At 44.4% G+C, this 21,362-nt stretch overlaps 1 protein-coding gene across 2 annotated transcripts in view; it reads right to left on the bottom strand.

Moving 5' to 3' along the window:
- ZZEF1 (zinc finger ZZ-type and EF-hand domain containing 1) overlaps positions 1 to 21,362 on the bottom strand; it is a 94,687-nt gene that overhangs the window by 27,013 nt on the left and 46,312 nt on the right. For both annotated transcript variants that reach the window (XM_074342559.1, XM_074342558.1), the window contains exons 22-36: positions 20,342 to 20,508; positions 20,175 to 20,256; positions 19,044 to 19,245; positions 17,819 to 17,967; positions 15,908 to 16,148; positions 13,502 to 13,581; positions 12,247 to 12,340; positions 11,031 to 11,499; positions 10,209 to 10,373; positions 7,138 to 7,257; positions 6,217 to 6,378; positions 4,519 to 4,648; positions 2,762 to 2,900; positions 1,043 to 1,208; positions 181 to 443 (exon numbers count right to left, since the gene is read on the bottom strand). In XM_074342559.1, coding sequence (XP_074198660.1) covers positions 181 to 443; positions 1,043 to 1,208; positions 2,762 to 2,900; positions 4,519 to 4,648; positions 6,217 to 6,378; positions 7,138 to 7,257; positions 10,209 to 10,373; positions 11,031 to 11,499; positions 12,247 to 12,340; positions 13,502 to 13,581; positions 15,908 to 16,148; positions 17,819 to 17,967; positions 19,044 to 19,245; positions 20,175 to 20,256; positions 20,342 to 20,508 — 2,629 coding nt within the window. The remainder of the gene's footprint in view (positions 1 to 180; positions 444 to 1,042; positions 1,209 to 2,761; positions 2,901 to 4,518; positions 4,649 to 6,216; positions 6,379 to 7,137; positions 7,258 to 10,208; positions 10,374 to 11,030; positions 11,500 to 12,246; positions 12,341 to 13,501; positions 13,582 to 15,907; positions 16,149 to 17,818; positions 17,968 to 19,043; positions 19,246 to 20,174; positions 20,257 to 20,341; positions 20,509 to 21,362) is intronic.

Raw genomic sequence — 21,362 nt, 5'->3', positions numbered from 1 at the left:
AACATTTCTCTCAGATGCATTCGGGGATTTAAAAATAAGTTCCACACCAGGGTGAGCACCTCTTATGGAACAACTGGATTGTGTTGCCTCTAAACGGAGCCCCAGACGTCCCTGCTGCCGGGGCTGTTCCTCTGCAGGCAGTTGAAGCTGGTTTGGTTTCCGTGTGTGAGGAACAACTACCTTTTCCCTGGTGAGCCTTCATCAGACAGTCTCCGACGAGCTGCAGACACTGGCTCCGCAGGGTGTTGGCGTTGCCGCGGGCCTGGGGATCCAGCTTTTCGCCGTCCACGTCCTCTGCGCTGGCCAAGTGGGCGCTATAGAGAGCCAGGGCGGCAAAAAGCAGCCAGGAGTAGTTGTGGATGTAGGGCTGGATGAGCCTCTGCCGGTCGCTGATCCGGATGGTCACCATCGGATGGGCCGTGACACTGTGGGTAGGCAAGTGGCTGCAAAGGCAAGACATTTTTAAGGCCTGCAAGCCTTCGTGAGTCTCCAAAAAGGAGAATGGGGTCTCGGGGACCACATGCATGGTCAGACTGGGCATCAGTTACCTCTAAGGCTGTGGTTATTGAAAATTTAAAGACAGGTATGGGTCCTTTCTTCAGAAAAATGAACGTACACAAACACTGCACACACCATTGCAGGATTTCACAACCCCCAGAAGACTATCTATGGAAATTAGGCAAAGTAAGAATTCCTTATTGTGAAGTTTTGTAGGGTGTGGTAATACCATTTTAATAATGTAAGAAAATGTCCATAATTTTTAGAAATGGATATGAAGCATGTAGAAAGGAAATGATTAAAGGTCTGGAATTTTTTCTAAAATACTTTAACAAAGGGAAAAAAAGAATAAACCAAGCACATAGCGAAATCTTCCTAATTACTGAGTCTGGGTAATGGGTACCTGAGGATTCACTGTACTACTCTCTTTAGTTGTGGGTATGTTTGAAATTTTTTTATAATGAAACGTTTTTAATTATTTAAAAAAAATGCAGAAGAATTCATGAAGAAAAGGTTACTGGGCTAGAGGTCCCCTGAGACATACCCATAGGAGTATCTCTTAGATGCGTAGCATCCGTAGCAAAGATCGAAGTCATCGCACACATTGCAGTTCATCCTCCGGCCTATGATCAAACCCTGGCAGTGGTCACAGGTGAACTCCATGTTGACCATTTCGTGGTCATCTCCATGGCCCTCAGGTTTCACCCCACCTGGGGGAAAACAGCAGTGTGAGGTGGACTGGGCAAAGGACTCTTAGAAGGGCTAGTTTCCAAACCCAAACCAATCCCAGAAGCAAGACTGTTCCCAACCGACTGCTCAGGACATCAGAGGCCAAGGGCATCTTCTGGAGACCAAGGCGTTCTGCCCAGGGGCTCTGAGCATATGAACCACATTCCTGGCACAGAACTTCTTAGCAATGGTACTGTGGATTGACCCATTTTCCAGCACAGCAGAGTCTGATCAAATAGAGGACCAGTTCCCATCATGCCCACCGTTTGGCAGCAAAAGCCCACGTGCCAATTTGTGAGCTGTCTCCCATGACTCCTCCTCTGACCAACATTAAACATCTATTATATACTCCTATTAACAAGCACTGAGAAGTTATCAGGTGTTAGCCCTTACTTTTCATTCCAGAATCATAGATGAAAACAGCCTCCATAACCCCAGACCCACTGAGTGAGAAAGAGATGGACAGCTCTGGTCTCCTTACTCTGAGTCCAGCAGGTCTCCAAGTCCTGTCATACACCCTGCTTAACAATCCTTACCTCTGATCCACTTCTGTTCCCACTGCCAGGAACCTAATGCAGACATTAGTCCCATTGGCACAACTGTGGCTGATTTCCTAAAGGAGCCTCTTACGCGGACAGAACCACCTTCTTTTAGCACAGCCCTGATCTTGTTAATATCCTGCTTGAAAAACCTACCCTGCTGTCTGCAGACTCATTCAAATTCCTTAGCCTAGGGTCTTAGTGTCTCACAATCTGGGCCCAACCTGTCTCAATCCATCACTCAGCTGCGGACCCCAGAGAGTGTCTGTCTAAACACACTCTGGACGCTCCCTCCCCTGTACCTGGACTTGCTCTGCTTTGGATGATGACGCACTCTCCCCGTTTCCTTCACATCATCCAGTTCTAATTTTCCTCAAAGACCCATTCACATCCCACCTCCTCCACAAGGCTTCCTGCAACAGCAGCCTCCCCTACTTCTGAACTTTTCCAGAATACCCTGTGCCACTCATCTGTAACTCAGCATGTACACTCATATACTGGAAGATACATTTTGTGGGTAAGTCCTGTCTCCCGCTAAGACTGTAAATGCTTCCAGGGCATGGGCTGTATTCTGCACGCCTGGCCCCTGCACACAAAGCACGCAGCTGCCCACTACTGTCATTCTGCTTTACCTCAGCATCTACAAGCCTAAAGGAGTCAAGAATTTCTGAAGTTTGCTCATGTGTATTTTACCTCTTGTAAACACTGCATGATTCAGAGGGCAAAATAATTTCCTGAAAACTCAACTGATTCATTGGTGCTGAGTGTTTATCAAGTGCCTATATCCAGCAAGATGGAAGATGGAAGCACATCAGATAACAGAGCTCTGGAGTTTCCCACTTAGCTGGGGAGACAGGCTCACATTCTCCAGCAAGTCAGAGAGCACCGCTGGGCAGTATGGTTACTGTGCAGTGGGAGTTTAAAACATGACAAGATCCAGAAAACAGAAACGCTTCTTCCTCTTGAGAATGGCGACCGCAGGCCGCGCGATTTACCCAGGAAGCAGGTTTTGCAGAGATCCATGTCGCTGCACTGCAGACACCGGTAGCGATGCCAGGGGGCAATCTCATCACACCCGTCACAAGAGATGTCCACGTTTAACAGGTCACAGTAGCGAGCAATGAACATGTGCATCTATAAGATGAAATAAAACACAATTAACCAACAGACTTCAGATATGGCCACGATTCATTAACCAACTCATCCTTCAATACTTAAGACACTCCAGGCACTGTTCTACGTGCTAGGGTTAGGAGATGAAGGAGCTCAGTGTCTAGTCGGGAATTTCCTCAAGCAAACAGTATGGTAAGTGCTCGGACAGGCAGCTCAGGAGGCTTCAAGAGCACGTGGAGGTTTTCCAAAGGAGCTAATTCCTCAGGTGAGACCTGAGGGGCAAACAGGCACTAGCTGGGTGGGGCTAAGGGAGGTGGGCGAGCTGGATTAAAAACAGCAAGTTCTACAGGGGTCACAAAAGGGTCAAGACCAGGGGAATGGACCTGGCAATAATTCAGTATGCAGAACACAGAACAAAAGCGGGGATAACCAGATAAAGTTAGAAAGCATAAACAACGAAGCGCCTCCAACGCTAGTCTAAGGAGTCATGGACCGTTTTTAAATAGAAGAGCCATGTGATCAGATCTGAGCGTTCTGAAAGCCTCCTCTGGCTGCTGAGTGAGCACGGACTGGAGGGGGCAGGACCGGAGTCAGGGAGACTGACGCTGACCGCAGCTGTTACAGTAAGCCCCCCACAGGCGATAAGGGCTGGACTGGGCAGTGAGTGCGACGGCGAGAGGTGCGCAGCTCTGAGAGGGGTCAGGAGGAAGAGGTGAGGAACCTTGGGGGCTGCCTGGTTATGGGGGCCACCAAAAGGGAAATTGGTCAAGAACATCCAGATTTCTGGTATGGGTCCTTGGCTGGACAAGGGGAGTGTTCACAGATACAGGAAACACTGCAAAAGAAGCAATGTTTGCTGACACTTAAAAACAAAAACTTTCTAGGGGGAGAGTAAGGGCACCGTTTCAAGAGCAAACTGTTTTTCTGTAAAGTCCCTGCAGGCTACAGTACAGTTTATCTTTGCAGCCTGGAAATAAGGAAAATAAATCACTAAGTCACCATACAGTAGTAGACCACAGCAAATTTGCCAAGCCGCCTTAGAACTACAGAATGGCTCCCAATAAGGTATTAACATACAAGAGAGAAAAAGTGCAAAGGCCAAGCTGGTGTGCTCCATCCAAGCACCACAGAGATGCTATGTGAGCAAAGTAACTGGCACATAGTAGGCAAAATGAAGAAAATTCACACGGCTGCGGCAGCAGGTGCCTGGCACAATCCGACCATGTAACTGCGATTCTGTGCACCTATGGCAGTTCTCGTGCTCACCAGGCAGCCTTCTGACTGAAACGTGGCTTCCCTTGTTGCTTGCCCACAGGAAAAGAATGTGCCAAGGACGCCAGAGTCCAAGGCCTGCAGCAAGTCTACTTTTCACTGCAAATTAATAAACCGGCACCTAAAGGTTTACTTCAGCCTCATAAGCCAACGTCCTGCGACCCCAGTTCTATGGGAGGGAGCCCCTGCCTGAGTGTGGCCAGGTCAGGACGCAGGGCCCCTCAAGCTAAAGACCAGGCTCAGTGACAGCCGACTCACGGAGGTACTGGCTGCCGCCTGGAGCCCCCTCAGGAGACAGCCTGCTGGCACTTCCCCTTCCAAACTCCTAGCACATCACACTCAGATTACTCTAGTTGAGAGGTCTTACTTTCCTCTGCTTCTCTGGATCTTCCTGGGCTATTTTTTCATACCAGGCCTCAAACATGCCATCCTGACACTCATCCATCCATTCTGAATTCTGCTTGGCATCAGCAAGCTCATCTTCTTCACTCCATTGGCTGAAAGAAGGACATAAAGAGAGAAAAGCATGCCTCTCCCAACAATCAAGGGAAATGCTGGTTAGCAGACTCTGGGTCCTACGTGTGGGTCTAAGACTTGGGGCACTTCTAAACATCTGAGGGGAAGAGGTCAAGCTGGTTTTCAAAGTCCCAGGATTTGCCAGATATCTGATAGATAAATACCAATAAAAAGGGAGAAGCCCCTTCCAGAGCAGACTACAAGGGGTGAGGAATTAGAGCTTGAAAGGTTGCATCTACATAGCAGAATTCCACCCAACAACTATTTGTGGTGAACCTACTATGTGCCAGGCACTGGAGCCAAATAATGTGATTTTCAAAACCCCAAAAAACAACAAACAGGTCCAACTGGGACACGCTCAGCACACCCTAGTGGTAACAGCATGAGAAGGGAATCAGGAGTGCCTGGGGCTTGGGCTCGCCTGCTGGCTGCTGGGAGACCTGGACACAGCACTCAGCCCTGGTCCTCAGTTTCCTCATTTCTAATGGATAATCTCACGGACTCCTTTTAGATGTAAAATTATACATTTCCATAATTTCAGTTTACAGTTTGTATCAGCACCAGAATTTTAAATACAAAAGTATTTGCTTGACAGCAAATGTAAAATATTTACTGACCAACAAACACATTTGTGCAGTCATGCTTTCCAACAAGTAGACTTCAGGCCTACTCAAAGTTAGCTTTGGGGCGGGGTGGGTGGGGGAAGCTGCAGTCCCTACTCCCAAGGACTGGATCATGGAGGTGCTGGCAAAGCTAGAAATGAGGAGCAGACTGTCAGCTGAAGAGCCAGCAGGCTGGTGTCCTGCCCACACCTCCCCCACCAGTCCTCCCGTCTCTGCCAAGAGCGCCCTCTGACAGCAGGGTAAACAAGGAGACAGCTTAAATTCTATCTCCTCTGCCCAGAATATCTCTTCTGAGAGTGTGAAAATTGGTGCTGACTCATTCATTTATCTCTTCCTATTTCCCTCCTGTTGCTTTTCTTCTCCCAATCTCTTCTTTCTTTTCTACAGATTTGAGTGGGCAACGTGTAAGTGGACTTGAGGAGGGTGGGGAGACCGTCATTAGAAGTTGAAAGGAAAAAAAACTTTGCAGATGATTTTCTTTCTCGTACCTTAAGTCCTTATAATGTGCAAGAGGTTATAGTGGCTAAAATCACATATACGTAGTAACAAAAAAATTCAGAAAAGGATTCTCCAACAAGCTATACTAGGGTCTCCAAAAATGAGGAGTGAGGAGGATTCTTACGGGAGTTCACACCAGCACCACAACCATACAGCCCTTGCCCCAGGCAGTGCGCCAGACATTGAGGACCAGCTCGTTTATTCTTCACAGCAATTCTGAGGCAGGTACCGTTACTACCTCCACCTTTAAAGATGAGGAAATTGAGGCACAAAGGAGTTAAAAACGCTGCCCAAGGTCATCAGGCTAGTATGTGGCAAGGCCAGGATGTTACAGAGTCCAGCTCCTGTCTGCGCTCTGAACCGCTCCGCTATGACTCCTGTGCTTCGTGACCTCCTTTAGGAGCTGCAGAGGGCAGGGGGGTTCTTACCTGATCACACTGTCATGGACACTTATGTTTTCCTGTGACATTTTCATGAGGAGATCTGGTAACTGGATGTCAACAAAGAAGGCGAGATCACTGGGTTCCCAGCCCATATCCAAAAGATGAAGCAGGGCCGTCTGGACACAGGACAAGGCAGGCAGCAAGGACCTGAAGAGGCCATGCAGGTCAACGTTACCAAGGCTGCCCGTCACCCACGGAGACGACAGGAACAACGTGAGCCAGAGACCTGGTGTGTGTGTCAGCGGGATGAAGGAAACGCCAGATGGCCGGCTTGGGTTCCTTATCATCTCCTTTCAAACTTCTCAGACTCCATACAAACCCTCTTCAAAGGACAGCTTAAGCAAAAGAGTTCTGGAAGTGTAAGGCAAGGTTTCCACCCTGCCAGGACCACCAGGGGGCACATTTTATGGTAAAGGACTGAGCAGTAAAAATCATCTCTGATAAATAGCAAGATCAGGGCCCGCCCCATATGGCCCAGGTCACGTAGCTCAGAGGGAGAGAAGAACCATTTGATTAAAGGTTTATGTCTAAACCACTTACTATGAAGGAGACTGGGGAATGGCTTTATATTCAGGTTTTAAAAACTGCACATAATACATCAAAAACTGAAGATAACGGGTTACAGATTCTTAGATGAACCAAGACCCATCCCCTTTAAAGAACTGTACACACCATATAGAAACAAGGCATGGAGAAAATATACTAATAAGTTAACATTAGTGATTAGCTCTAGATGGTGAGGTTGGGGTTATTTTTATTTTACTCTTTGTGCTTTTCTATATTTAACATTGGACTTGTATCTCTTTAAAAATCAGAAAAAACAAAAACAAAAAACAAAAAAAAACAAAACAAAATCAGAAAAAACAAGTAACTTTTTTCTCTAGAACTTATAAAATTATCCCATACCTGTCATTTAAGCTACTAAATCCTTTAATTGCTTTGACCAAAGACAGAACAAATTGATAGTAAGTGTCTCGAATTTCTTTGTGCAGGTCTGCACCACAGCCCTCCAAGTGTCCAAAATAACTAGAAACAGAAGAAATCACACCGATGACTAAATCGCCAGAACATCATTTACTTCATAACCATTATTTCTTACATGAAAAGAGCCAAGATAGCAGCAAGCTAACCAAGTGGCACAGAAACATAAGTAAATAAAAAGATAACAACTTCAGAAAGTAACAGACAAGATAGCAAGTGACTCATCTGCCTGGGCCAAGAGGGCTGCCCACCAGGAGTATGGAAATGGCAATTATTTACCTTTCTTTGTTAATATAAAAACCACCCTCCTCACCACCACCTGAGGGCCTGGCACTGTATTAAGTCTTCATCCCAAATTACCTCACTGAGTCCTCTCCACACAGTCAAGCCCACCCCTCCGCCTCCTTTCACTGATGATTTTAGAACCAAGCTCAGTGTCTTTTCTGTCATGATCCTTGTCACCTTGGATACATCAACATCCACGGGAAGGATGCCCCAGTTCCCCTGTTCCTGGATTCTCTGCCTTCTTCACCTCTAATGATCTTCTCCTCCATCCCCTCTGCCATCCCAATCTGACGGTCATTTCCTTGACCTTGACACTGCACTAACGGCACTGCCTCTGAAATCCTGACTTTAGATCATCTTACTCTGACCGTGACCTCTCATTCTGCTCACCTATTCTGGGACTCCCACAATAGCCTTCTTGATCCCAGTGAGCCCCAATCTATGACACTGCCTCCCATTCACAGTCTACCATGCCCGCCATGCTTTCCCTTCGCCCCATACTCAGCTTCGATTCCAAGGTCCCTCACCACCACCACGCCTGAGCAATCACCAACCCCCTTGCTGCTTTCTCCCTCCAAGTGCTTGCCTGGGAAACTGTACACCTGTATTGAAACTGCTAAACGTTGCTGGAGGAAACGCCACACAACCAGTCTGACTAGTACCACCATCAAGTCACAACCATAATTCTCAAACCAGCACTCCAAATTGTCAGGTGATCAGATTGGCTTTCTCAGTTTTCATTACTGTTTCAAACTTTCCAGCCTCTCCTTAAACTGCCACAGCCTCCTCCTACACCTTCATTTAGAGCTGATAACTATCCTCAATTTTTATTTTCTAAAAACAGAAATGATCCTACAGGACCTCCCCCATCTTCTCACCAAACCTACCAACCAACTTGCACCTCTACCCACACCGCATTCCCCAGTGCTGCGCAGTTCCAGTCTCCCTGGCTCTGCAAGGCCGATTGCTCTACTTATGCAACAGCTTCCTCTCCTCCTGCATCGAGGTTTCTTCACTACTGAGTCATCCCCACCGGCATACAACGTACTACCTCTTCAAAATCCTCAGCTGATCCTACAGCCCCTCCAATTACTACCCTATTCCTCTGCTCCCCTTTAAGGCCAAATTTCTTGAAATAAGTGTCTCGTCTCCCTCTCCCTTTTTTCACCCCTCTTCTACTCTCAACCCAGTCCAACTGGGCTTTTGGTCCCAGTAAGACCACTGTCAAATCCAGTGTCCTCTCACGTCTACATCTAACACAACTGACCACCGGTGTCTTTTGAGATAAATTCTTCTCTTGGCTTCAAAGGCACCACCATCCCCTGGTTTTTGTTCTTAATGGCCACTCCGTGATCTTCTTAGCCGATTCCTCTTCCTCTGCTTGACTTCAGCTAAATAAAGAAGTGTCCCTATGGCTCAGTCCTGAGCCCCAACTGTCTCTCTGTACTCTTTTCTCGAAGGGTCTCATCTGGTCTCTTGGCTTTATATACCATCTATCTGCTGACAACATCCAAATTCTATCCCTAGTCCTGGTTTTTTTTTTTGAGAACTTTAAACTCTTATCTCTATTTTTTTTTTATATTCTTACTTGGGTATGAAAGAAGCAGTTCAAACTTAACACAGCTGAAACAAAACTTTTGATTATCACCCCAGTCTGTTTCTTCCACTCTCTTCCCACTTAGTAAAATGTATCATCATCCGTTCAGCTGTTCAAGCTGAAACCCTAGGTGTTTCTTTCCCCATGATTCCTTTCATTCACCCTCTACATCTAATCCACCAGTAAGTCCTGACAGTTCTACCTCCAAAATGTATCCTAAATCTCATCCTTTTCTCTCCATCTCCAGTACTATTTCCTGGTCCAAACCACCATCATCTTCTGCCTGGACCAACTGCTCTTCTTCCTTACACTGTTTTTCACAGAGTAGCCAGGAGTATCTTTTATGAATACAAATCGCGGTGCGTTCCTCCTGAGCTTAAAATTCTCCAAGGGCTTCCCATCTACAACTCTGTGTAAAATTCAAGCACCTTAAATCATATCCTACAAAGCTTTATACGATATGGGCCCTCTTTTTTTTTTACCCCATCTCCTATTTCTCACTCAGGCACCCTGGCTTCCCTCTGCTCCTTGGGCTAATCCCCCACCCTATGATCTTTGTGCTGTTCCTTCTGCCTTTAGTGCTCTTCCCCCTGACCTCAGCTGGCCATTCATCTCTTGGTTACATGTCATCTCCTCAGCCTGCCTTCCCCAATCGCACAAATTAGGTCACTCTGTATGAAATCACCATATAGTAACATTACACACACACACACACAATATCTAGAATAGTGCCGGGCACAGTCATTCAGAAAATACTTGAGTGGCTTTTGAAACAACCTTGTGGGGTACTTAGATCTATGATATTATTGTAAATGAGCATTAAATTTAGCTCACAGCTTCCAGGAGCCAAATGATGAGTATGGGTACATGGGGAACACAATCCTCACTGTCTGGTAAAATTAAAATGATAAACTCATCAAGAGGAATAAATATGTTCTAGCATTTACTTACTAAAAGGATAGAACCCATTTTTCCTTAGAATGAGAGAATGAACTTTCCAAAAATGTAAATTTGTATCCTACATGGATAGAGTTCTTAATTAGAGAAGACAATTAGGATTTTTTAAAAAACGACTCCTGCTAGCTTTCCCAGCAGACTTCTACTTCGAACTTACTTGGTAAACTCTTTCTGGCAGGTCAGAAGTTCCAACAGGAAAAGTATGTAAGGAGGGTGGAAGCAGTGAGGCTGCCCAAGGGACTCCGTACAACCCTGAATGATCCTCAGGACCTCGAGGATGCTGCGGGCTTGGGCCTTCCTCAAGGAAAGAACCTTGACAACACTGGAGACAGAACTCAAGTCAGGAATACGCAGAAAACTCTCGAGCTGGGGCAGAAAGAAAACAGAGCCCCCACCCAAGTTCTGATGCCAAATTAATAAAAAGCAAATACTATTGTGAGGTGTCATTCAGGAAGGATATCAACACCTGTGCACTACTTTTGTCATTACTCAGCAGCACTACACAACAGTGCACGTCCAGAAAGCCGACCACTCACATTAAACAATCAACAAATTAAAAAGGCACTTTGTCTCTGTGGCAAGCCACAGAGACAGAGCTTTAACTCATAGGACAGGAAATCGAGACCTGCAATACTTCCAGAGGTAGGCCCACTGACAAAGAATTTTGTCAGAAAACATCAATTCCTAAATTTCTCCCAGGATTAAAGTAAGAGAGATTTATTTTGACAGCTAGCCAAAGAAACGTTTCTTTTTTTTTTTTTAATCCAAATAGTACATTATTGGGGTATAATTTACAGACAGTATAACGTACAAATCTCAAATGAAAAAATACTTCTGTAAAAGAAAAGAAAATCAAAAAAATTTTCCTGAACACTCTAAGACGTATCTTCTCTTTCAGGCATTATTTGCTCATTTCTAACATGAACTTCAAGTCTTTGACGAGACTGGGTACCTGCCCCGTGAGAAGAGAGGTGCTCACCTGTCATGGGAGAGTGACTGGTCTTTAATGAAGTCCAGCACGTCCTTCAGCACAGGGTACCTCTCTTTGACCGTGGGCACCGGTCGGGCATCCTCCATAGAGCGGAAGGACAGCAGCCGGAGTCGCCCTCGGGTGAAGGGGGGCCGCCGGGTGGGAGTAGAAGGTGACGAGGGCTCCTCGGCTGCAGCAGAGGATGCTTCTGCAGCAGGAGGGCCACCGCTGGGTAGCAGCGTGGGCTGGCCGTCCAGGCCAGGACTCCTGTCCCCCGCGGCGGGGGCCGCTGCTCCGCTGGGAGATGCGGCGGATGGGAAGTGCTCTTCCGCCGCAGAGCTGGTCCTCTGGCGCCTGTCCCGCGGCTGCGGACGGTCTGCTTCACCCGCAGTCACCGACTGGTCACAGCTTTCTTTTGAACTCACACCCATGGGCAAAAATTTTAGTAAGAGAATACTCTTCTGAATACACTCTTTTGCTAAATGCAAAAAGCAACAAAGATAATGAAAAAGTCAAAATTAAACTTGTTGCCTACTTTTAAAGAGAAGATAATTTAAACCCTACAATTTAGATCAAGAAATAACCTCAATTAATTCAGTGGTATACACATCCCTGACAGAATGGAAAATAGAATTTTCTCTCATTATATATATCATGACCTCCCCAGGACTATCAGCACACTGCAAACAAGCTTTATTGCGGACAATTTCAAACATATAGAGAGAGAACAGTATAAGGACTTCTCCACGTACCTCTCACCCAGTCAATAATTATTAACCCAAGGCCAGTCTTTTTTCACCCACCCACCCCACACTCCCTGGATTATTTCCATGCAGATCCCAGGCATCACATTATTTCATCTGCAAAATTTTCAATACATTTCACTAAAAAAAAAAAAGTTTAAAATAATAACATAACCGTGGTATCAGTTAAAAAAATTAACAGTAATTCCTTAACTTCACTGAATATTTAGTGTGAGCACACTTCAAAAATGCCTCCTAAGAGAAGTAACTAGAAAGAGGCTCCATTTGGATCATGCTAATAAACAATTATTCCTCTCTGGCACTTTTCTATTTGTGACATGTCCTTGAAAAACACATTTAGTGCCTGTGTTACTTCCCCTAGGTCAACATAGTTTCAACAAACCAATCTAGAAGATGGGTCAGTGGTTTTCTACGAACTGAAAACAGAAGGCCTAGTGATGACAGCTGGAGCCGGCACTCACCCAGACTCTCGGGGTTCGCCTCAGCCACTTCCGACCCGCGCTGTTCTTCTGCCTCGTTCCCCAGGCTCACCAGGGACTTCTGCTTCATCTCTAACTGCGGGAGGATTTGAGCCACATAATTATGGTATCCAGACAGGGCAGCGAGGAGCAGCCAGAGCAAACTACTTCAAAAGCACAGGGTTGAGACCATGGAGAACTTGACGGTCTTGTGTTGAGGACACAGGACTGAGCTGTTTCCGTTTGTTCTAGAAATAATCCAGGCTTTGAAGATGCCTAAAGGTGTCTGCAAAACTACCTTCTTTTCAACTATTTGTTATTTGGGAGGGATTTTTAATCATGACCCTATTCTTTAAAGAATTCCAGAATCCTGGAGCTGGAGGGACCCTTATCTAAAGCTGACCTGGTACAGATAAAGAAGTGAGGTCTTAGAGAAGTGAAGGGTCTTGCTAGGGTTACACACCCGGTTTGCAACAGAGGTTGGACTAAAACGTGACCTCTATTCTACTGCTGAAGGAGGGGACACCTCTAAGTGATGCTGAGAATGCCAGGTGGAGAAGGTGCTCCTGTATCAGCACCGGCAGTGGTCACGGTGTGGGCCACGGTGCTGACAGCCCGGCCAGGAGACCATGTGTGATGTACGGGAGACCAAGGTCTTGGAGAGAAGGCTGGCATCTTGTCCTACTGTTAGCGGTCTATCTGTCCTGTGCTAAACCAGAAGCAGAATCTACAGTGTTCCTTGTCAACTGCCATATCCTTTTTACTTGAACCATCTGTGGTAGCTAATGTTATCAGACACTTTTTTTCTTAAACTGCTACTACTGCCTTGGTTTCTCTGTCAACAGACTCTTCTGATTCTCCTCTCACCACACTGATGAGGATACCTTTTAGTTTGTTTTGAGAGATCCTGTTCACTTTGGTCTAGTCTAGTCTCCTCTGCCTAAACCTGTCACTGGTTGCCTGGGATCTAAAGCAATGCTTTTCCTCCTAGTCTAAGAGGTTATGTTCCACAGAGCAGCCTCTAGGTTACCGAAGGACGTAAGGAGGGCTCAAGTGAAGCCTGTTTACTCTAACTTTCTCAACTCTCACCACATTATGATTTGAAGGGTTCTAAATTATATTTACACATTCATATCACTGTGTTTTAGTCTTTTAAAAAATTCCTAAAGTTATATTGAGAGCTACTTGCCTTCATTCCATGATATCATGGTAGGAAAACTCAAAATATATAAATATTGCATGCAAAGGAAAATCTTACCATCCATATTCGAATCCCATCTGCCAAGGAGTACACCTGTGCAAACTCCTCACCCAGGGCTGTCTTGCCCCCACTGTTTACTGGGGAAAGGAGAGGTTACATTCAGTTAACACAATTCACCACTGCAACATCAGGCACAAAGAAACTTCTAATTCTCCCCATAGAAAGTTTTCCCCTGACACACACTAGGTGTGGGAAGAGAGGAATGGGGAAAAAAACTACCAATTAAACCACAAATACCTGTAATGGGTTCTCTGTGCTACTTCAAACTAACTTTTTTCAAATGAACAACATCTGAAATGGATACACTATTAAAGTGAGTAAAACATAAAAAATATTAAAAGTTAAAATAAAAATTATTAAAAGTGAGTGAAAAATAACATGGAAGAAAGTTCACAATATATATTAAGTTAAAAAGGCTGGTTATGAAAAAGTATATACAAAATTATCTTATTTTAAAAGAGTATATATAGTAAAAACATAGTGTGTATATATAAATATATAAACATATAAATATGCCTAAATAAAAGGCTAGGTAGATACACAGAAAAATGTTACTAGAGGTGTTCTTGAAGTGGTCTTCTTGAAGTGGTGAGATCATAGTTGATAATTAATTTAAGCATTTCTGTACTAAGTTTCTACATAAATTATTTTTATAATTAGAAAAATAACAAAAAAGTTTTATTTCATTTTGTTTTTAAAGAAAAAACTATGAGGTCTGCCCCTTCTCTTCATCTAAAAACCGAAGGATAATATAACAGAGCAGGGTGACCCTCTCTGTTGAGCCAATGTAAATGCAATTAATTTTCTGACCACCTAGAATGTGTCAGACTCCAAGCCAGGCACTGGGAAATACAATGTTGAGAAAACCCAAACATGGTCCCTGACCTCAAGCAGTTTATAGTCTACCTGAAAAACTCCTCCCCTACATTTCTAACCCAAAAGGGTGACAAATTTTTAGACAAAGACCAAATTATCTAGACAAGGACCACTTTCAAAGTAGCTAAGTCTTAAAGAACCCATGAGTAGCCCGTTAGAGGCAGGGACAGAAAGAATTGTGTCTCCTTCAAAGCAACAGCGGTAGGTACTATAGAAACCACTTGTATTCAGTGCAATATTTCCAGTTCCCACATATGACTGTGTGTTTCTCAACTGCAAATAGGTATGTGATATCTGAACATGATTTGAAAAGAGCGGGGAAACCCTCCCTCAGCCAGAAATCTTCAGTTTCTCAGCTTTTAACTCACAAGGCTTTTATCCCTCCACTAAAATTTCCCACAGGTAACAGGCTGTCCAGTTTTCTTACAACAATACGCAAATATATACTGAATTTTTTGCTTGAAACCATACAGATCAGCTCGCCCCTCATCCCCCAGCAGAGATAAACTCTTCCATGTGACAGCTGTTTCCTTAAATCACTCATGCTTCATTGTAGTTTGATGTATTTGAGCAGCTTCTTAAAGGAAATATAAGATTTGAGGGAGTAATTGAGATGTTTTAGAAATCAGGAAATAAACTCTGCGACGTGAGATAAAGGACTCAGCAATAAAGGTAGCAATGATATTAACAGCAACAATAGAAAGAGCAGTAGTCGAGGACCTGCTCTAAAGGAAGGAGCGTTTGTTCCGGCTTCTTTCACCCGCACCATGGGAAGAACACATGTCCTGCCAAAGTGCCTGGGACAGCCCATAGCTCATCTTCACTTTGGGTTTGAAATGTTTTTCCCCTGAAAGATTATGAGTGGGGAGAGGCCCTCCTTTTGTGGGTCCTGTTAGGCTGCAGGCTACGTTTACAGTAAATACACAGAGATGGTATCCCCGGGGAACATGAGGAAAAGAAACGGCAAGGAGCAGGCTATTAACAGAGGAAGCCAAGTAGGGATGATGCTACAAAGAAGTTGCAAGTCTAAAGATAAGAGTTAATACTTGTATTTTTCTCCTTGGTTATTAGCACATTCAATTACCTAAACATCTCAGGTTTTAACTGGGGTTTCTTAGAATGTTAGAGCTAATCAACTCTAAACTTCACAGACAGGGATACTAAGGTGCAGAAATGTTATCTGATTAACCTAAAGCTGCTCAGCTTCTAGTTTGTGAGCTGGGACCACAACCCAAGTTAAGGTTTCCTTCCATTACACTTCTTGGCAGTTTCCCATGAGACTTCTGGATAAAGACAAATTATCTGCTAATTAGGAAACCCAAGGCTACTTGTTATATATCACATTCTGCCAACTATAAATTGGTTACGAATCTTTTGACTGGCAAAGTAGGACTGACAAGATGAAGTCTACAGTTGTAGAAATATGTTTATGTTCCAAAATATTTAAAAATTTTCACTTAAGATAGGCTTTCTTAAAACTTAGCAACTGGCCTTCAGATCAAAAATATTCCCTGTAATATAAGTTACCATATTTTTGCAGCTTCTCATATAAGTCTGGAGTGCGATACACCAGAGCAGCAAAGGTGGCGTTCACAGCTTGATCAATAGTGGAACCAGCAACTATATCTGTCTTTGGGGCCTGTTTTCTACATGCCTGTATGAATCCTTTGAAAAGTTCTGAATATGGCCCACAGAAGTTCTGGGCAGGATCTGACTGTGCAAAATCAAGAAGAAATTGGTGGCAGGGATCATCAGGGATGTTCTTAACCTGGGAACAATAACAACAAAAAACATCATGTTTAACACATTCATTAAAAAAATGAAGTTTATTGAACATCTACTAGGCCAAAGCAGAAGTATAAAACATGGTGCATACTCTCAGGAAGTTTAAATCTATTCTGGGGAGATCAGACAGATACATGGGTTAAAAAAAGGTAAACATAAATAAAACATTAAAAGCACTAAAAAACTACCACTACAATAAAGCAAAGACTATCAAGTGCCAAACGCCTAGAAGGGGCACCCAGTGCTGAGAATTCATAGGAGAGAGCTCCTGGCAGGTTAAAGTAATTAAGAAAAGCCTCCTGGAGGGGGTGGGCTTAGGACTGGACCCTGAAGACTGGGCAGGTTTGGCCCTGAGGAACACAACCATTAGCAGAAGTTAAGAGTCAGTGGGGAGACTGACCTGGCCTGAAGTCTCAGTTGGGGAGTGGTGGGAACTAGAGTCAGATAGGTAAGGTGAAAGGAGACTGCAGAGAGCCTTGACTGTCACACTGAGGAGTTTAGACTTCACCCTGTGGGCAACAGGGAGCCATTAATGGTGCTTGGCAGTGGAATGACAAGATAATGCAGTGATTAAAAAAAACGTGGTAGGTACCAATGTAACAATGTGAGTGCAAGATGAGGGCCTAGATAAAGATGGAGACAGAGGACATGAAAGAGATGAACATCTCAAGGAAGAATCCACAGGGCTTGCAGCTGAACAGACAGGAAAGGTGGGGATAAAGGTGATGCCAGGGAGCAGTGGCTCAATGCCTGGGAAAACAATCACAACAGCAGGAGTGAGCAGTTGGGGGGACGTCCTGGTCTCACATTTCTGAGTTAAAGGGAGTCAGAACACTGACATGGAAATACCTAACAGAAGGCGGGGACACCTGACTGGAGCCTGGGAGAAGAACCAGGGCTGGAAACTGATACTTAGGAATTATCCACACCAATGTGACAGCAGAAGAGAGGAGACAGGATGACGTCTCCATGGGTGGCAGGGAAGGGGAGAAAGCCAGCAGGAAGCCTACTCTTCAGAGGAGGAAGAGCGGTAATAAAGAAGGCAGATGGAGTGGCCAGAGGTAAGAGAAGACAGTGGACTGCCATGGAATAAAAGAAGAGAGGGCCTGGAGGAGCAGAGAGGCAGGGAGAAGAGAAGCTGAGGAAGAGCCCCTGGACTCAGCAATGAACTACTGAATAAGTGGGGGCGGGGGAGAAGGGAAGAAGGCAGGAAAAGAAGTAGGACGGAGAGAGGGGGACAGAGAGATGAGAAAGAGACAGCGGGCAAACTTGTTTAGTTTTAATTATTATAAGCTTAAATAATGTGCTACTGTCCCATGGAGAACAACAGGTACAGTGTAAATCATTTAAAGTTTGACTCAGCGGGCACTGGAAACAGACTCGACCTGCTTGTTTAATAACTCCATCAAGAGAGATTTACTGAGCACCTACTATATTTCACTGAAGAGCCAGTCATTCAGTACTTTTGAACACCGTTACGCTGACCCTTGTGGTGCGCAGTGGGGACCCCAAGTGAACAGGGGATAGTTTCTGCCCTTGAGGAGCTGACAGCTTTGTGGGGATAAGATATAAACACAAGTGTTTATAATTTAAAGTTACAGATATTAGTAAACATTTCCATTCCAAATACAAAGACAAGAGAAGAGTAAATACCTCCTTATCATCCTGGTGTGGGTGAGTGGGCCAGCTTGCTTCTAATCCCAACTCTGGACACATTTGGTGCCTGAAGACAGGTTTCCACAAGGGGGAGTTTAGGACTAATGCCATTTTTGCCTGAGGTACTGCCAAGTTACTTCCTAATTCTGGAAAGAGAAGAAGAAGGCTTATGAGAGCTGTTTCTCCCTTAATGTACTGAGAATCTTTGAATTGATGAAGAGGTTTAAAAAAAAACTTGGGCATTAAGACTGATAGGGAATTCTCCCACATTTTGCAGAACATAACTGTGATGCTTCACAAGCACATACCCTGATGAACCCAAACCATCAGGCAGTCCTGAAATGCTGCCATTCTTTATGACAGCTTCTGTTACAGGTACCTCTGAAACGACTAACCTGGGTAGTAAGCTGAGAACAAAATGTGAACCACCTCTAGGGTGTAACAGAAGACCGCTTAGAAATGTTTAATTATGGGGACATGTTCATAGGGTGTAAACTTGTTCGTGAAAAATGATGATGATGATGATGATGATAATAATAATAATAATAATAATAATAATAATAATAATAATAATAATAATAATAATAATAATAATAAAATACCCACCATATATGTTTTTATGAATAGACAAAGAAAAAAGACTAGGTGGAAATAGATGAAAATGTTAATAGTAGTTATCTCTGGGTATTAGGAGTAAGAATGGCTTTTCTCCTTGGCTTCTTCCATTATGCAATTTATGATATTTTACTGTTAAAGTGAGAAAAATTCAAGAAATGATATAGAAATAAGATATGTGAGAAAGTCATTCTATTTCTTGTTTCCTGGATGAATTTAATGACTAAGTTGAAGAAATCACTTTAAGGCAAAATTCATGTTCACATATTTACGCACAGTCACATAATTAAAGAATATAAAATTCATTTATTTTATATTTCTGCCTTCTTATTGGAGTAAACCAAAATTCACTCACAAAAGAATGATGGCAATGCGGCCAGCACCCAGCTCCCTACCAGCCCTGTTCTCCATAGACAGGGACTCCACAGCATCCTTTGCGATGTGTCCCAATGTCTGAGTCAAGAAATTTTATGAAAAAGGTATCAAGGGGTAATTTTATCAATACCTCTGCTCTGCCATTACGTGGAGACAACTTACACGAGAGAGGGTACCACCGTGCTTGTCCACATGGCTGTAGCAGAAGAGAAGGGACAGTATGTGGACTTACGATGCACAGACTTGAGTGCCAGGCACTGAGAAGCGAGGCGTCCCATCAGCCGGGAAACAAGCAGTTGTAAATCCAACCCCCAAGACACGGCGACATCAGGCAGTCCGTAGGCAGTGACAGTGAATTTGTAGCCCCACTCATTGTTACTGCTGTCAGAGTGGAAGAGAAACTGCAGCCGGGGACCAGCCTTAAAGGTCACTTTCTAAAGACAAACAAAGAAGTCATGTGGTCAAACTGATTGGAGAAGGCAGCATTTCAGCAGTAAGCATGGTCTCCGTGACTCAAAAAATTGGTCTTAGTGGGGAGGGTATAGCTCAGTGGTAGGGTGCGTGCTTAGCATGCATGAGGTCCTGGGTTCAATCCCTAGTACTTCCACTAATAAACAAACAAACCTAATTACCTTCCCCCCCGCTCAAAAAATAAAAGAAAAAAATTGGTCTATATTTTCATAATTATATCTTACTGCCCCCAGCAAAACTACTAAAGGAAACATGTACAATGGAGTGACTGAAACAGAAAATTCACGACTGCACCTTATGAAGCAGCAAAGTTGAAAACTGCAGGTCAGCTCTGTAAACCTCAGGTGCCCATCTGCCCACTACCTACTCCGCCAGAGAGCGCGCTGCCCAATCCTTTGCTCCCAGCCAAGAGCGCTGACAGCAGAGAGGAGGTCAACAGTGAAGCCACGCTCAGCCTCCCGCCCCAGAGCCCAGCGACCCTAACCGTGAAGGGGACGCCTGGCTTTCCTCACCACGGTTGGGCCCTCCTGGACCCATTGGCCCTTTCTTGCTAAGGATTAAACTCCCCATTTACTCTGGACAGTGTGATATAACCCGGGGTGGCCAACTGTTCCTCTGAAGAACCAGACAGTAAACTGTCAGGCTTTCTGGGCCACAGGTCTCTGCTGTGATGACAGCCCCGCCACTGTGGTGCCAGCACGGCTACGGACGGAACATAAACGGGCACATCTGTGCCCAGAACACTTTACGTACAAAACAGGTGCTGAACTCTGACAGAAACTCCTCCTTTCACAAAAGTGTAACTAAATGCTTCCCCACAAAGACCACCTGTTACCCCTCAGTGGCTGACAAGAGGAGAATGGATACATCACTCTCTGGGAAAACCACTCACCTTGGGCCATTTATCAGTGCCAACTTTTGTGTCATAGCGTGTTTTCCCGCCTCTGGCATCAGTAAACTCCAGATAATCATACCTGTGAAAGCATAACCTCTGTCACTTCCTTTCTCTCATTTCTGATCCATTGTTGCTCGGGGGAAAAAAGAACAGGGGAGTCGTACCTTTTTTCAGTTTCACATCTCTCATCAAATTCCACCTCAAAATAGGTTGCCCCTGGGCTAACAAAGACAGACACCTCGTGGCAGTTATTTTCATAGTTGTGGGCAGACTCCTTAGTCCACGTGTGCAACACCACAGGGCGTTCCTGTTGCCAAGTCTCAACATCCAGCTACACAGAAAAATGAGTCAAGAAAGAAAGGTTTCCATCATGCTGCATCCAGCCACGCACCAGAAACTGCGTTCTATGTCAGCGCCCCCGACGGACCACCTCTGACAGCCCTACACAAACCATCACACAGGCTAAAGACACACCTGATGTTCCCATGTACACATATCAACCCACGTACATTTATTCAGCAGAGTTGACATGGGGTTTCCACTACACTGGAGTAACTCTGATTAGCTTCCATTTTCTAACTATGGCAGAACCATTTGTTTTCTTTCTTTATGGCTGAATAGTATTCCATTGCATATATATCACATCTTCTTTATTCATTCATCTGTTGATGGACACATAGGTTGCTTCCATATCATGGCAATTATAAATAATGCTGCTATAAGCATTGGGGTACATGTATCTTTTCTGAATAAGTGTTTTGGTGTTTTGGGGGGGATATATACCCAGGAATGGAATCGCTGGGTCATTTGGTTGTTAACAGAACTATTTCTTACAAATCAGTACTAACATGAATTTCCAGTGGAGTTTAAGACCTTAAGCCCTATTTGGGACTTTGGCAAATCTGAGCCCATCCTCCCTTCTCCCTCCCTTTTTTGCCTTTAAAATAGGCTTTTTTAAAAAGTATAGTTGATTTAAAACAGGTTTTTTAATACATGCCCTTTCTATCCCACCAATTTTTTGTGAGATTCAAACAAGACATGAAAAAACCTTGTGTCCTATAAGGTTAAATAAGGCAGAAAACTCCTCTAAACACCAAACCTTCTAACTTGCCTTTCAACACACATTTTCTCTTGCAGACTTTAATCTGGCTATTCACTTACGTGGTTTTTATGTAACTTCATGTG

The sequence above is a fragment of the Camelus bactrianus genome, chromosome 16, assembly GCF_048773025.1.
Source record: "Camelus bactrianus isolate YW-2024 breed Bactrian camel chromosome 16, ASM4877302v1, whole genome shotgun sequence".
Classification (NCBI taxonomy): Eukaryota; Metazoa; Chordata; class Mammalia; order Artiodactyla; family Camelidae; genus Camelus; species Camelus bactrianus.
This window is presented reverse-complemented; position numbering and strand designations above follow the sequence as displayed.